The sequence below is a fragment of the Pristiophorus japonicus genome, chromosome 1 (assembly GCF_044704955.1).
Source record: "Pristiophorus japonicus isolate sPriJap1 chromosome 1, sPriJap1.hap1, whole genome shotgun sequence".
In the NCBI taxonomy this organism is placed as follows: domain Eukaryota; kingdom Metazoa; phylum Chordata; class Chondrichthyes; family Pristiophoridae; genus Pristiophorus; species Pristiophorus japonicus.
In genome coordinates, this window is record NC_091977.1 from 57,101,164 (window position 1) to 57,119,252 (window position 18,089).

Below are 18,089 nucleotides of genomic sequence, written 5' to 3' on the forward strand. Positions count from 1 at the left end.
GGTTTCCCTGGCACTATTTGTTCCCATTGGCACTATTTGTTTTCTTTGTTACTAATTGTTCTCTTTGGCAGTGATGGTTTTCCTTGGCATTATGACTGAACAGGTGGCTGCTGAAGGCTTGATCCTTGTCCAGTTGTTGTTGGAATGCAGTGGAGACAAAGGGCAGCAGGAAACAGCACTCTGAGGTTCTCTATAACTTCATCACCGTGGAAAATTCTTTATTATCCATTTCCCCTCAGCTGTGGCTGAAATCCTGGTCGCAGTTTGTATGAGCCATTGGAACCAAAACAAACAAACATTCCTTTGTGCAGTGTGACAAATATTTTGACTCTGAGCCGTGTTTCCAGCCTTCTCTGTCCACTGCAGCAGTCACTATTCTGGTCGAAACACTGACATTTCTGAGGGGCCGCTCAGCTTGCGAAAGAGTGTTGGGGCAGACCCTAATTCCATCCGAGCGGATCCCGAGTCTGCCCAAGCATAAGACCCTGTACCAAATCCCAGGGAGCAGAATCGTTTCCACGGATACGTTGGGCAACCAATGACTGCAAGGGAGCATCAGTGGCTGTGAGGGGGTGGGGCCATTCAGCAGGCCACAGTGGTGTCCATGCCAACTGTCAGCTGCCAACTGTTCCTCAAAGGGTGTATTGGGCGAAATTCTTGGCATAACAAGGAACTCTCCTAGCTGCATCCCCCTGATGTGGTTAGGGAGTGAAGAAGTGGCTTCCCTTGCTGGAGAAATGTTCACATTGAAAAAACGGGATGGAATCCTGATGGAATTGTGGTCCATGGTGGTTGATCCATCTGCCTGTTGATCCAAGCTGGGATTTTGGGCCCATTTTATATAATAACCTAACTGATGAGTAAGTTTGTTTGACATTGGTTTAATTCACTGGTTCCTGCCCCAAGCAAAATCCAGGACCAAAATTCTCAGGGGTCTGAAAGTATTTCTGTGGGTTAGTGGTCTGGGAGCAGTATGTAGTATTGTTACTGATCCAGAATGCCTGAAGTAATTTCTACTTCTTTCTCTCTGCTGTCAGAGCCAAGATTTTAATTTTTGTTCTTTGTTTACTTGAGGGTTCATAATCCTTGTTTCATTTCTCCTGTCCTTATTTTACTTTAACCATATACCAACTGCGGCAGAAAAGGGAAGCAGGAATCAAGGCCTCAAATCTTTGCCAGTGCTGCCCTGAACTGGTAACATGGCATGAGAGAGTAGCTGCCGATGAATCTCTCCGGATGTTTCTGAGCTATACGGTTGAGGTCATGACCTCCCCATTATGGAAGGTGCTAAGCACAGGCCTGCATCCGACCACTCTGTGGTTCCCAATTGTTACTGAGCTGTCTAGAGCAGCCATTTTCTAACTGTCCCTTTGACTGCAGTGGAAGTGAACAGCAGGCGCTGCGTATAACGGGTGGTCGATCAGATACCACTTGTTTATCGCCAGCGCCTAGGACAAATTTCTAGACCTCTGTGTGTATTAATATGTCCTATGTATAGATTTTGTATATAAGGAAGCAGCCACCTCTTTAACCCCAACCTACACTATGTAAATGCATGTGAGGTTAAACAAGCCTCACTACCATTGTCTATCCAATTAATTCAGCCACCATACCAAAAATCAATTTATAAATTCTTCCGAAACAATCGCAGATACTACCTTCAAATAATTAGCTCTCTCTGAGCTAGTTTGAAAGCTCTCAACAATCCGCAGTGCCGCATTACTGGTCTCCTTGTTTGTTCAGCAAAGTCCTCAGTTAATGCTCGGAATATTACATGGATCTGTAAATTAATTGCATTTCGTGTTGCACCTTCCAGCTGGATAGCAGAGGAATGGGAACACTGCACAAAATCCTGTGGGAGTTCTGGATACCAGATCCGCACTGTCCGCTGTGTGCAGCTGCTGACGGATGGAATGAACCGCTCAGTGCACAGTAAATACTGCACCGGGGAACGCCTAGAGAATCGCCGCGCTTGTAATCGAAAGCCTTGCCCGGCACAATGGAAGGCAGGAGCCTGGTTGGAGGTCAGTGTGCAGGCAGGCTTTGTATCAATGCAACAATTGTTTTCTTTAAAATCACCAGGCTTTACTGAGCGTCGCATGCCGTCCCATTGGTGCTGTTAGGAAGTTGCAGCTCGTGTTTGTGGGAGAATGGTAATTAAAACCATAGAATCATAGAAAGGTTGCAGCACAGAAGGAGGCCATTTGACCTGTCGAGCCCGTGCCGGCTCTCTGCAAGAGCACTTCAGCTAGTCCCACTCCCCCACAAATTTTTTTCCCCACAGGTACTTATCCAATTCCTTTTTTGAAAGCCACGATTGAGTCTGCGTCCACCATCCTTTCAGGCAGTGCATTCTAGATCCTAACCTCTCGCTGCGTAAAAAGGTTTATCCTCATGTTGACTTTGGTTCTTCTGCCAATCACCATAAATCGGTGTCCTCTGGTTCTTGACCCTTCTGATATTGGAAACAGTTTCTCTCTACTCTTTCTAGACCCATTACAATTTTTGAACACCTCATGAAGACACCCTCCATGTAGTAAACAATGAAGTGTTGCTCAATAAGAAATAACAACGGCTTTGCGTTTTCTCAGGCTGTACAGACATCGTATGAAAAAGAGAACGAGGAGCCTTCCCGAAAATAATAATTACAACTTGGGCTAGCAATTCATGTACTTAGCGCCACTCCCTAGCGCCATGAAATGGCAATAAAATGGCAGCCACCGCTCTTTTGCCAGCTGGTGGCGAGTCCCGCAACAGCCGCCATATTGCTCTCCCCCTTTGTGCTGCAGGTAACTGGCAGCGCCCTGGGGAAAAAATGACAGCATAGTGATGTCAATCGGCATGCAATGCCGACTTAACATCACTAACGTGAACTTTGACTCTCGTGCTGAAGTCAACCTGATGTGAAAGCAGGCTGACAGTAGTGATGTCTGCAGCTCTTAAAGCGACACATACATTATTCAGGTAAGTTTGGAGTTAAAAGTTTGAACTGTTTTATTTTTTATTTTATTGAAGTGGTGGCTTGCTGCAATAGATATGAAAAGTTTTTTAAGTGTGTAGGGAGTTTTGCTGGACACGTGCAAGGGCTTGGATGGTAAATGAAAGCTTTTGAAAAGACAGAACATGCTGTGAATACTCAGCAGGTTACACAACATCCATGCAGAGAAAAACAGAGTTCACATCTCAGGTCGACATGCTGCCTGACCAACTGAGTATTTTCAGCATTTTATGATGTCATTTCACATTTACAGCATCTGCTTGCAGAGGGAAGAGGAAGACAAAGAAGAGGAATCTGATGGAAGGATGCATTCCAGCCAGCCCCTTTGTGACCGGGATATCCAGGATGGAATCCTCTGCCTGCGGTCCCACTGGCTGGGCAGGCTGCCACTTGTTGTTGACCCACTGGCTGGGCCGGCTGTATTTCTTGGGTGTGTGAAATGAGGAAGGCATAAGGGTGGAGTTGTGCTGACGGGAGGGTGGGAAAGCAAGAGGTGCATGGGAGAAGGAGGATAACATATGAGGATACCCGCATCCTTTATCCTTTCAGCCCTGCCGCTGGCCAAAGGCTCAACCATGCCTCTGCCAAGAATGACCTGCACCGTCTCCTCCAAGGGGATGAGGTGAGGCTGGGACTGGGAGATGTGCCTCATCATTGGTGCAGATTGTTGCTAGGTGAGTGATTGGAGGGTTGTGCATTGAGTAGCATGTGAGGCTAGTGGTGCAGTTAGTAGGAGATGGCTTTTTAGGATGCATTCAATGACCTTGACCAGTGGTCTGAGGTCATGAAGCTTCTTTGGGCACTGGAGCCAGGTGGTAGGGGCGACACCACTGGCAATGACGACCTTAATGATGTGGTTCCACATCGTTCTTTCTGGAGGGCTTCCTGGCCCCTGTGGGTAGAGGACCACTCTTGCAGTGTTGACCCCCTGCACAAAGCTGGAGTGCTGCATGTGAGACCCTCGGTGCCCCTTCCCTGGAACTTCTTTTAAATATTGAATATTTCTTAAAAGGCAGAAAGAGCTGAAAAATGTATTAATTCACTGCATTTAATGTTGTATTGCTTCAGTGTGCATGGCCCCTTTAAATCTCCAACCTGTTCATTGCCCATAATTCTTTGTGAGCTCCACAGCTTCGCTCACAGAGGCTGTGGGAAGCTGCAATGCCGGAGCTGGACATAAACTTCATCCCGGATTCCTCCAGCAATCTCACCAGGTCGGTGTTACACAGAAGGTGAGAGCTGCGCCACCTATCTCCATGCCTCCCAGACGAATTTCACTGCTTAGCTTTGCGGACATTTCCAGCGGCCACTAACTCATGGGCAAAATTGCTGGCAAACACAAATGTTTCCACCCTTGCGTTTACTTAGCGCCATTCACATCCTCAATATGCCACAAAGTGCTTCACAGGCAATGAATGGGGATACAGTACTGGTGGGTACAAATCTGTTACAGCTTAACATGGGGGAGGTGGGTACACTGAAGGTATGAACAACTCTTGTCACTTTATAACACTGGGGTACAGTACTGATCTGTTACTGTATAACACTGGGGTACAGTACTGTTGGGTACAGGTCTGTTACTGTATAACACTGGGATACAGTACTGGTGGGTACAGGTCTATTACTACATGACATTGGGATACAGTACTGGTGGGTACAAGTCTGTTACTGTATAACACTGGGATACAGTACTGGTGGGTACAGGTCTATTACTACATGACACTGGGATACAGTACTGGTGGGTACAGGTCTGTTACTGTATAACACTGGGATACAGTACTGGTGGGTACAGGTCTATTACTACATGACACTGGGATACAGTACTGGTGAGTACAAGTCTGTTTCTACATGACACTGGGATATAGTACTGGTGGGTACAGGTCTATTACTACATGACATTTGGATACAGTACTGGTGGGTACAGGTCTGTTACTGTATAACACTGGGATACAGTACTGGTGGGTACAGGTCTATTACTACATGACACTGGGATACAGTACTGGTGAGTACAGGTCTGTTTCTACATGACAATGGGATACAGTACTGGTGGGTACAGGTCTATTACTACATGACACTGGGATACAGTACTGGTGAGTACAAGTCTGTTTCTACATGACACTGGGATATAGTACTGGTGGGTACAGGTCTGTTTCTACATGACAATGGGATACAGTACTGGTGGGTACAGGTCTATTACTACATGACACTGGGATACAGTACTGGTGAGTACAAGTCTGTTTCTACATGACACTGGGATATAGTACTGGTGGGTACAGGTCTATTACTACATGACATTTGGATACAGTACTGGTGGGTACAGGTCTGTTACTGTATAACACTGGGATACAGTACTGGTGGGTACAGGTCTGTTACTGTATAACACGGATACAGTACTGGTGGGTACAGGTCTGTCACTGTATAACACTGGGATACAGTACTGGTGGGTACAGGTCTGTTACTACATGACATTGGGATACAGTACTGCTGGGTACAGGTCTGTTACTGTATAACACAGGGATACAGTACTGGTGGGTACAGGCCTGTTACGGTATAACACTGGGATACAGTACTGGTGAGTACAAGTCTGTTTCTACATGACACTGGGATATAGTACTGGTGGGTACAGGTCTATTACTACATGACATTGGGATACAGTACTGGTGGGTACAGGTCTGTTACTGTATAACACTGGGATACAGTACTGGTGGGTACAGGTCTGTTACTGTATAACACTGGGATACAGTACTGGTGGGTACAGGTCTGTTACTGTATAACACTGGGATACAGTACTGGTGGGTACAGGTCTGTTACTACATGACATTGGGATACAGTACTGGTGGGTACAGGTCTGTTACTGTATAACACTGGGATACAGTACTGGTGGGTACAGGTCTATTACTACATGACACTGGGATACAGTACTGGTGAGTACAAGTCTGTTTCTACATGACACTGGGATACAGTACTGGTGGGTACAGGACTATTACTACATGACATTGAGATACAGTACTGGTGGGTACAGGTCTGTTACTGTATAACACTGGGATACAGTACTGGTGGGTACAGGTCTGTTACTGTATAACACTGGGATACAGTACTGGTGTGTACAGGTCTGTTACTGTATAACACTGGCATACAGTTCTGGTGGGTACAGGTCTGTTCCTGTATAACACTGGGATACAGTACTGGTGGGTACAGGTCTGTTACTGTATAACACTGGGATACAGTTCTGGTGGGTACAGGTCTGTTCCTGTATAACACTGGGATACAGTACTGGTGTGTACAGGTCTGTTACTGTAACACTGGGATACAGTACTGGTGGGTACAGGTCTGTTACTCCATGACATTGGGATACAGTACTGGTGGGTACAGGTCTGTTACTGTATAACACTGGGATACAGTACTGGTGGGTACAGGTCTGTTACTGTATAACACAGGGATACAGTTCTGGTGGGTACAGGTCTGTTACTGTATAACACTGGGATACAGTACTGGTGGGTACAGGTCTATTACTACATGACACTGGAATACAGTACTGGTGAGTACAAGTCTGTTTCTACATGACACTGGGATACAGTACTGGTGGGTACAGGTCTGTTACTGTATAACACTGGGATACAGTTCTGGTGGGTACAGGTCTGTTACTGTATAACACTGGGATACAGTTCTGGTGGCTACAGGTCTGTTACTGTATAACACTGGGATACAGTACTGGTGGGTACAGGTCTATTACTACATGACACTGGGATACAGTACTGGTGAGTACAAGTCTGTTTCTACATGACACTGGGATATAGTACTGGTGGGTACAGGTCTATTACATGACACTGGGATACAGTACTGGTGGGTACAGGTCTATTACTACATGACATTGGGATACAGTACTGGTGGGTACAGGTCTGTTACTGTATAACACTGGGATACAGTACTGGTGGGTACAGGTCTGTTACTGTATAACACTGGGATACAGTACTGGTGAGTACAGGTCTGTTACTGTATAACACTGGGATACAGTACTGGTGGGTACAGGTCTGTTACTGTATAACACTGGGATACAGTACTGGTGGGTACAGGTCTGTTACTGTATAACACTGGGATACAGTACTGGTGGGTACAGGTCTGTTACTACATGACATTGGGATACAGTACTGGTGGGTACAGGTCTGTTACTGTATAACACTGGGATACAGTACTGGTGGGTACAGCTCTATTACTACATGACACTGGGATACAGTACTGGTGAGTACAAGTCTGTTTCTACATGACACTGGGATACAGTACTGGTGGGTACAGGACTATTACTACATGACATTGAGATACAGTACTGGTGGGTACAGGTCTGTTACTGTATAACACTGGGATACAGTCCTGGTGTGTACAGGTCTGTTACTGTATAACACTGGGGTACAGTACTGGTGGGTACAGGTCTGTTACTGTATAACACTGGGATACAGTACTGGTGGGTACAGGTCTGTTACTACATGATACTGAGATACAGTCCTGGTGGGTACAGGTCTGTTACTGTATAACACTGAGATACAGTCCTGGTAGGTACAGGTCTGTTACTGTATAACACTGGGATACAGTCCTGGTGGATACAGGTCTGTTACTGTATAACACTGGGATACAGTACTGGTGGGTACAGGTCTGTTACTGTATAACACAGGGATACAGTACTGGTGAGTACAGGTCTGTTTCTACATGACACTGGGATACAGTACTGGTGGGTGCAGGTCTATTACAACATGACATTGGGATACAGTACTGGTGGGTACAGGTCTGTTACTGTATAACACTGGGATACATTACTGGTGGGTACAGGTCTGTTACTGTATAACACTGGGGTACAGTACTGGTGGGTACAGGTCTGTTACTGTATAACACTGGGGTACAGTACTGGTGGGTACAGGTCTGTTACTGTATAACACTGGGATACAGTACTGGTGGGTACAGGTCTGTTACTACATGACATTGGGATACAGTACTGGTGGGTACAGGTCTGTTACTGTATAACACTGGGATACAGTACTGGTGGGTGCAGGTCTGTTACTGTATAACACTGGGATACAGTTCTGGTGGGTACAGGTCTGTTACTGTATAACACTGGGATACAGTTCTGGTGGGTACAGGTCTGTTACTGTATAACACTGGGATACAGTACTGGTGGGTACAGGTCTATTACTACATGACACTGGAATACAGTACTGGTGAGTACAAGTCTGTTTCTACATGACACTAGGATACAGTACTGGTGGATACAGGTCTATTACTACATGACACTGGGATACAGTACTGGTGAGTACAAGTCTGTTTCTACATGACACTGGGATATAGTACTGGTGGGTACAGGTCTATTACATGACACTGGGATACAGTACTGGTGGGTACAGGTCTATTACTACATGACATTGGGATACAGTACTGGTGGGTACAGGTCTGTTACTGTATAACACTGGGATACAGTACTGGTGGGTACAGGTCTGTTACTGTATAACACTGGGGTACAGTACTGGTGGGTACAGGTCTGTTACTGTATAACACTGGGATACAATACTGGTGGGTACAGGTCTGTTACTACATGACACTGAGATACAGTCCTGGTGGGTACAGGTCTGTTACTGTATAACACTGAGATACAGTCCTGGTAGGTACAGGTCTGTTACTGTATAACACTGGGATACAGTCCTGGTGGATACAGGTCTGTTACTGTATAACACTGGGATACAGTACTGGTGGGTACAGGTCTGTTACTGTATAACACTGGGATACAGTACTGGTGGGTACAGGTCTGTTACTGTATAACACTGGGATACAGTCCTGGTGGGTACAGGTCTGTTACTGTATAACACTGAGATACAGTCCTGGTGGGTACAGGTCTGTTACTGTATAACACTGGGATACAGTACTGGTGGGTACAGGTCTGTTACTGTATAACACTGGGAAACAGTACAGGTGCGTACCGGTATGTTACTACATGACACTGGGATACAGTACAGGTGGGTACAGGTCTGTTACTACATTATACTGGGATACAGTACAGGTGGGTACTGGTATGTTACTACATGACACTGGGATACAGACTGGTGGGTACAGGTCTGTTACTGTATAACACTGGGATACAGTACAGGTGAGTACACATCTGTTACTGTATGCCACTGGGATACAGTAGAGGTGGGTATAGGTCTGTTACTATATAACACCGTGATACATTAAAGGTGGTTACAGGTGTGTTACTGTATAACACTGGAATAAAGTACAGGTGGGTACAGGTTTGTCACTGTATAACATGGGGTTACTGTATAATTTTTAAAAATTTGTTCGGGGTGTGTGCATCACTGGTATGGCCAGCATTATTGTCCATCTCTAATTACCCTTGAAAAGGTGGTGGTGAGCTGCCTTCTTGGACCACTGCAGTCCTTGTAGTGAAGGAAGTCCACAGTGCTGTTCGGGAGGGTGTTCCAGGATTTTAACCCAGTGACAATGAAGGAAGGGCAATATATTTCCAAGTCAGGATGGTGTGTATCTTGGAAGAGAACTTGCAGGTGATGGTGCTCCCATGTGCATGCTGCTCTTGTCCTTCTAGGTGGTAGAGGTTGCGGGTGTGGGAGATGCTGCCGAAGAAGACTTGACGAGTTGTTGTAGTGCATCTTGTAAATGGTAGAGACTGCAGCCATGGTGCACCATTGCTGGAGGGAGTGAATGTTGAAGGTGGTGGAAGGGTTGCCAATCAAGCAGGCTGCTTTGTCCTGGATGGTGTTGAGCTTCTTGAGTGTTGTTGGAGCTTCACTTATCCAGGCAAGTGGAGAGTATTCCATCACACTCCTGACTTGTGCCTTGTAAACGGTGGAAAGGCTTTGGGGAGTCAAGAGATGAGACACTCACCACAGAATACCCAGCCTCTGACCTGCTCTTGTTGCCACAGTATTTATGTGGTTGGTCTATTAAGTTTCTGGTCAATGATTACCCATTGATGGTGGGGGATTTGGCGATGGTAATGCCGTTGAATATCAAGAGGAGGTGGTTAGACTCTCGATTGTTGGAGATGGTCATTGCCTGGCACTTGTGTGGCGTGAATGTGACTTGCCACTTATCAGCCGAAGCCCGAATGTCGTCCAGGTCTTGCTGCATGCGGGCATGGATTGCTTCATTATCTGAGGAGTTGCGAATGGCACTAAACTCTGTGCAGTCATCAGCGAACATCCCCACTTCTGACCTTATGATGGAGGGAAGGTCATTGATGAAGCAGCTGAAGATGGTTGGGCCTAGGACACTGCTGTGAGGAACTCCTGCAATGATGTCCTGCGGCTGTGTTGATTGACCTCCAACAACCATAGCCATCTTCTTTTGTGCTAGGTATGACTCCACCGAGTGGAGAGTTTTCCCCCTGATTCCCATTGACGTCAGTTTTATTAGGGCTCCTTGATGCCACACTCAGTCAAATGCTGCCTTGATGTCAAGGGCAATCACTCTCACCTCACCTCTGGAATTCACCTCTTTTGTCCATGTCTGGACCAAGGCTGTAATAAGGTCTGGAGCTGAGTGGTCCTGGCAGAACCCAAACTGAGCATTGGTGAGTAGGTTATTGGTGAGTAAGAGCCGCTTGATAGCACTGTCAACGACACCTTCCGTCACTTTGCTGAAGATTGAGAGTAGACTGATGGGGCAGTAATTGGCTGAATTGGATTTGTCCTGCTTTTTGTGGACAGGATATAACTGGGCAATTTTCCACATTGTCAGGTAGTTGCCAGTGTTGTAGCTGAACTTAACAGCTTGGCTAGAGGTGCGGCTAGTTCTGGAGCACAAGTCTTTAGCATGACAGCCAGGATGTTGTCGGGGCCCATAGCCTTTGCTGTATCCAGTGCGCTCAGCTGCTTCTTCATATCACATGGTGTGAATCGAATTAGTTGAAGACTGATAGTAAAAGCTTTTACCGATATATAAAACAGAAGAGAGTGACTTAAGTAAATGTTGGTCCCTTAGAAGATGAGAAGGGGGATTTAATAATGGGAAATGTGGAAATGGCTGAGACCTTAAACAATTATTTTGCTTCGGTCTTCATAGTGGGAGACACAAAAACCATGCCAAAAATTGCTGGTCACGGGAATGTGGGAAGGGAGGACCTTGAGACAATCATTATCACTAGGGGGGTAGTGCTGGACAGGCTAATGGGATTCAAGGTAGACAAGTCCCCTGGTCCTGATGAAATGCATCCCAGGGTATTAAAAGAGATGGCGGAAGTTATAGCAGATGCATTTGTTATAATCTACCAAAATTCTCTGGATTCTGGGGAGGTACCAGCGGATTGGAAAGCAGCTAATGTAACGCCTCTGTTTAAAAAAGGGGGCAGACAAAAGGCAGGTAACTACAGGCTGGTTAGTTTAACATCTGTAGTGGGGAAAATGCTTGAAGCTATCATTAAGGAAGAAATAGCAGGACATCTAGATAGGAATAGTGCAATCAAGCAGACGCAGCATGGATTCATGAAGGGGAAATCATGTTTAACTAATTGACTGGAATTCTTTGAGAATATAACGAGCATGGTGGATAAAGGTGTACCGATGGATGTGGTGTATTTAGATTTCCAAAAGGCATTCGATAAGATGCCACACAAAAGGTTACTGCAGAAGATAAAGGTACGCGGAGTCAGAGGAAATGTATTAGCATGGATAGAGAATTGGCTGGCTAACAGAAAGCAGAGAGTCGGTATAAATGGGTCCTTTTCGGGTTGGAAATCGGTGGTTAGTGGTGTGCCACAGAGATCGGTGCTGGGACCACAACTGTTTACAATATACATAGATGACCTGGAAGAGGGGACAGAGTGTAGTGTAACAAAATTTGCAGATGACACAAAGATTAGTGGGAAAGCGGGCTGTGTAGAGGACACAGAGAGGCTGCAAAGAGATTTAGATAGGTTAAGCGAATGGGCTGAGGTTTGGCAGATGGAATACAATGTCGGAAAGTGTGAGGTCATCCACCTTGAAAAAAAACAGTAAAAGGGAATATTATTTGAATGGGGAGAAATTACAACATGCTGCGGTGCAGAGGGACCTGGGGTCCTTGTGCATGAATCCCAAAAAGTTAGTTTGCAGGTGCAGCAGGTAATCAGGAAGGCGAATGGAATGTTGGCCTTCATTGCGAGAGGGATGGAGTACAAAAGCAGGGAGGTCCTGGTGCAACTATACAGGGTATACTTAAGGAAGAATATACTAGCTTTGGAGGGGGTACAGAAACGACTCACTAGGCTGATTCCGGAAATGAGGGGGTTACCTTATGATGATAGATTGAGTAGACTGGGTCTTTACTCGTTGGAGTTCAGAAGGATGAGAGGTGATCTTATAGAAACATTTAAAATCATGAAAGGGATAGACAAGATAGAGGCAGAGAGGTTGTTTCCACTGGTAAGGGAGACTAGAACTAGGGGGCACAGCCTCAAAATACGGGGGAGCCAATTTAAAACCGAGTTGAGAAGGAATTTCTTCTCCCAGAGGGTTGTGAATCTGTGGAATTCTCTGCCCAAGGAAGCCGTTGAGGCTAGCTCATTGAATGTATTCAAATCACAGATAGATAGATTTTTAACCAATAAGGAAATTAAGGGTTACGGGGAGCGGGCGGGTAAGTGGAGCTGAGTCCACGGTCAGATCAGCCATGATCTTTTTGAATGGCAGAGCAGGCTCAAGGGGCTAGATGGCCTACTCCTGTTCCTAATTCTTATGTTCTTATGTGCTGTGATGGTGGGGACCTCAGGAGGAGGATGATATAAATCATCCACTCTGCTCTTCTGGCTGAAGATGGTTTCAAATGCTTCAGCCTTGTGTTTTGTACTTGCTTGCTGGGCTCCGCCACCATTGAGGATGGGGATATTCTGGAGCCCCCTCCTCCCGTTAGTTGTATAATTATCCACCACCATTCATGACTGGATGTGGCTGGACTGCTGTGTTTTGATCTGGCATACATATTAGCCAGAAAAAGCAGCAAACCGGAGGACTGGGAGAAAATTAGAATTCAGCAGAGGAGGACAAAGGGTTTAATTAAGAAGGGGAAAATAGAGTACGAGAGGAAGCTTGCCGGAAAAGTAAAAGCTGACTGCAAAAGCTTCTGTAGATATGTGAAGAGAAAAAGATTAGTGAAGACAAACGTGGGTCCCTTACAGTCGGATTCGGGTGAATTTATAATGGGGAACAAAGAATTGGCAGACAAATTGAACAAGTACTTTGGTTCTGTCTTCACAAAGGAAAACACAAATAACCTTCCGGATGTACTAGGGGACCGAGGGTCTAGTGAGAAGGAGGAACGGAAGGATATCCTTATTAGGCAGGAAATTGTGTTAGGGAAATTGACGGGATTGAAGGCCGATAAATCCCCAGGGCCTGATAGTCTGCATCCCAGAGTACTTAAGGAAGTAGCCCTCGAAATAGTGGATGCATTGGTGATAATTTTCCAGCAGTCTATCGACTCAGGATCATTTCCTATGGACTGGAGGGTTGCTAATGTAACACCACTTTTTAAAAAAGGAGGGAGAGAGAAAACGGGTAATTATAGACCGGTTAGCCTGACATCAGTAGTGGGGAAAATGTTGGAATCAATCATTAAGGATGAAATAGCAGCGCATTTGGAATGCAGTGATAGGATTGGTCCAAGTCAGCATGGATTTATGAAAGGGAAATCATGCTTGACAAATCTTCTGGAATTTTTTGAGGATGTAACTAGTAGAGTGGACAAGGGAGAACCAGTGGATGTGGTGTATTTGGACTTTCAAAAAGCTTTTGACAAGGTCCCACACAAGAGATTAGTGTGCAAAATCAAAGCACATGGTATTGGGGGCAATGTACTGATCTGGATAGAGGACTGGTTGGCAGACAGGAAGCAGAGAGTCGGGATTAACGGGTCCTTTTCAGAATGGCAGGCAGTGACCAGTGGAGTGCCACAGGGCTCAGTGCTGGGACCCCAGCGCTTTACAATATATATTAATGATTTAGATGATGGAATTGAGTGTAATATCTCCAAGTTTGCTGATGACACTAAACTGGGTGGCAGTGTGAGCTGTGAGGAGGACGCTAAGAGGCTGCAGGGTGAATTGGACAGGTTAGACGAGTGGGCAAATACATGACAGATGTAGTATAATGTGGATAACTGTGAGGTTATCCACTTTGGGGACAAAAACATGAAGGCAAAATATTATCTGAATGGCGGTAGATTAGGAAATGGGGAGGTGCAACGAGACCTGGGAGTCATGGTTCATCAGTCACTGAAAGTGGGCATGCAGGTACAGCAGGCGGTGAAGAAGGCAAATGGTATGTTGGCCTTCATGGCTAGGGGATTTGAATACTGGAGCAGGGAGGTCTTACTGCAGTTGTACAGGGCCCTAGTGAAGCCTTACCTGGAATATTGTGTTCAGTTTTGGTCTCCTAATCTGAGGAAGGACGTTCTTGCTATTGAGGGAGTGCAGCGAAAGTTCCAGACTAATTCCAGGGATGGCGGGACTGTCATATGAGGAAAGACTGGATCAACTGGGCCTTTATTCACTGGAGTTTAGAAGAATGAGAGGGGATCTCATCGAAACGTATAAGATTCTGACGGGACTGGACAGGTTAGACGCGGGAAGAATGTTCCCGATGTTGGGGAAGTCCAGAACCAGGGGACATAGTCTTAGGATAAGGGGCAGGCCTTTTAGGACTGAGATGAGGAGAAAATTCTTCACTCAGGGAGTTGTTAACCTGTGGAATTCCCTACCGCAGAGAGTTGTTGATGCCAGTTCATTGGATATATTCAAGAGGGAATTAGATATGGCCCTTACGGCTAAAGGGATCAAGGGATATGGCGAGAAAGCAGGAAAGGGGTACTGAGGAAATGATCAGCCATGATCTTATTGAATGGTGGTGCAGGCTCGAAGGGCCGAATGGCCTACTCCTGCACCTATTTTCTCTGTTTCTATGTTTCTATGATCCGTTGAATCACAGAATGGTTACAGCACAGAAGGAGGCCATTTGGCCCACCGAGACTGTGCCAACACTTCAGCTAGTCCCACTCCCCCGTCCTTTCCCCGTAGCCCTGCAAATCTTTTTCCCTCAGGTACTTATCCAATTCCCTTTTAAAAGCCACAATTGAAGCTGCCTTCACCACTTTTTGGGCAGTGAATTCCAGATCCTTACCACTCGCTGTATAAAGATGTTTTTCCTCATGTTAGCTTTGGTTCTTCTGCCAATCACCTTAAATCTGTGTCCTCTGGTTCTCGACCCTTCTGCCAATGGGAACATGTCTGGTTATACGTCTGTCACTATATAACACTGGGTTATAGTCATGATGGGTACAGCAGGTCTAACATTGTGAAAGGCGTTATATAAATGCAAATTGGTTTGTCTGTTCTTCCCATCGTTGATTTGTGTTTAATTCTTCGCAGTGCTCTGTTACATGTGGTGAAGGAATTGAACAAAGACAGGTCATATGTCGTGCAAGTGATCAGTGTGACGGTGAGAAGCCAGAAGCTACACGAGTCTGCAGACTCTCGCCCTGTGGTGGTATGTACCTGTGACGGTGCCCATTCATCAGGCCCAAGGTTGACAACCCACCTGGATTCTCCTGGAGTCTCCAGGAATACAAGTAAAACTCCTGGACACTGCTGCGAGCAATCTGGGAGAGAAAACATACGGGCATTAGCCAAAAACTGTGTGTTTTGTTTTCAATTTCTTTGAACACTTTTTTATTAGTTATAAAATTATTGGAAATGGGGAGAAAAAGGCTGTTTGACTGGAGCAGGCGGTTGGTTGTCAGTTGTTGAAACCTCCAGGAATACAACCAAGCAGAGTTGGCAATCCAGTCCTCAGCAACATTTAGGTGTCCCACTGCTTAATGAACTGAACTGAACTGTTGCACAGCTTTCTAGATCTGAAAGCCTGCATTGAGCTACTGAAAATTAGCCGCATTATGTGCATTCTATTCGCAAACCTATTGTTAAGGGACCTGAGAAATTGCACATGATTTACAAACAACTGCAAAAAGTGTCTGATGTGTAAGATTTAGGGCTGATTTTCTTGCGACCTCCCTCCCCATTCACATTAGTATGTTTCTCCTTTCCAACCTCTGGATCACTGGGAATTTCTGTTCTAGGTGTTGGGATTCTCCAACACAAGCCTGGCCCTGGCAAGAGTTGAGCACCCGCAGAAAGAGCAGGATCCTAGGGGAGGGGGGAAGGAGGTGTGGGGGGGGTTAAAAATTATTCAAAGGAATTGCAGCCCCCATTCCCCAACCTGTCCCCAGACACTCAGGTTTGGTGGGGTCTAGTGGCAGGCCACTGCATCATGATTTTTGAGTGTACTTGTACAGGGCACCCAGCCAACTGGCACATGGGAACATGAGGAAAGATGCACCTAACCCACCTCATCCAAATGCGTCCCACCCACACCCGCTCCCAACCTGGAAAGCCCTAGACCACTGCCAATCTGTGTCGAGCTTTACACTTGGGGGCAAAGGTCAGAAAAAATAACCTTTAGCCACGAGGAGCTTCTGACTTCTGTTATCAGGGCAAGCCGTGAGGGGCCCATTGACTTCTGTTGTCAGGACGGGCAGCGTGACTCCTAATATCAGGCAGATAATTGTGGATTTTTTTCTGCACGTCATAGTATCCGCCAGATATTTATTTTTATTTAATACCCTGAGTAAACAGTTCTCACTTTACCTTGCTTATATTGTTTTGCCTTTGTCCCTTCATTGAAATGCACTGAAAGTTCCAATTATTGATCTTGCTGTGACTTAAAAAGTGCTAAGGAGAGCTTACCCTTGAGGTTATAGTGGGAATCTGACATTTGTGGACCTCTGCAATTTTTTTAAATTCCTGAATGGAAGCAAAAAGCAGCTGAGAGTAAAGAGCATCCAACCTGTCTGTGTATCCCTGAGCAGCCGGCAGACTTCCAGCCTTATGAGTACTGAGCGAGTGTGTGCACCAGAAATTCAGCATGTCCAGTCATTGCTGTTAATTAGCTGCTAAGTGTGGAAGTGTGCCCTGAATTCCCCTGGATTATTTAAATATGTGCAGCAAGCACAGGCAATGGCAGTGCCCATTAAGTATTAAAATGAAGTCTGCCTCAAATTTATTACTTACAGTTTATCTTAACGAGGTGCAAACTAATGAATAACTAAAGCTGTTTATGCCCAAACTAAACGGAGCACATAAGACACTATAACCAGCAACTTTAAAATCGACATGAATGCAAATGGACAATAGTTATCGCTTTTTGGCCGATATAAGTAACAGCCCATTTTAAGGGCTCAATTTTGTCCCACCCCTTTTTTCGGCGCACTTACCGGAGATGCGCCGCTTTTCTCCGTTGATAAGTGCACCGAAAAAAGCGCTCCCCACTTTGGCCGCTGTCCGGCCTTTCCTCGGTCGTCGTGCAATGTGGCTAGTTGAGTCGGGGGCAGAGCCAGCATCCAGCGCTGAAAACAGTGCCGGGATGTCTGCACATTTGCAGTGGAGTGTCTGCGCATGCGCAGTGGAGTGTCCGCGCATGCGCAGTAGCTCCTCACCCCCAGCCTCTCTATGTGCATGCTGTAGCCACTGTGTGTGTGGGACCGGATGCCCACCCCTAGCCCTGACTGAATGGCCGCCCGGTGTGATCGACCTCACGTTTGAAATTTTATGCACTGTAGCTATTTTTGAACTTTCTTAATGACTTGTCATTTTCCTGGACTTTTGGATATTTTGAAAAAATTATGTAAATATTTTTTGTCTCTTATGAATAGTGGTGACTATTTGTCAAGCCTATTCACCTGGTGCTATTGTGAAAGAAGAACATAAGTGATGGAGGAACACTGAGAGAATATCTTATTTATTGAAATAGACTTTATTTAGATAATATGGGCTCAATTTTGGCTCAGTATAATCATTGCAAACAAATAATTGTTTAAATTAGTTGTGAGATTAGGGCAATTTAATTCAACTATCTTTTACTTCTTTTATTTTTGTAGTTTAAGCTTCCATGAATGCTTTTGCTGTACAATAAATTAACTTTGCGAAGTTTTTCATATGATGTCCTGTATAGCTGTTTGATCCTATTCGCATCCTTTAGTCAAGTCATTAAGTTCTACTGGCCTCCGA

At 45.5% G+C, this 18,089-nt stretch overlaps 1 protein-coding gene across 1 annotated transcript in view; it reads left to right on the forward strand.

The window, feature by feature from the left end:
* LOC139263961 (A disintegrin and metalloproteinase with thrombospondin motifs 3-like) overlaps positions 1-18,089 on the forward strand; it is a 930,658-nt gene that overhangs the window by 905,080 nt on the left and 7,489 nt on the right. The window contains exons 20-21 of the mRNA XM_070880060.1: positions 1,817-2,024; positions 15,396-15,513. Of these exons, the coding sequence (XP_070736161.1) occupies positions 1,817-2,024; positions 15,396-15,513 (326 nt within the window). The remainder of the gene's footprint in view (positions 1-1,816; positions 2,025-15,395; positions 15,514-18,089) is intronic.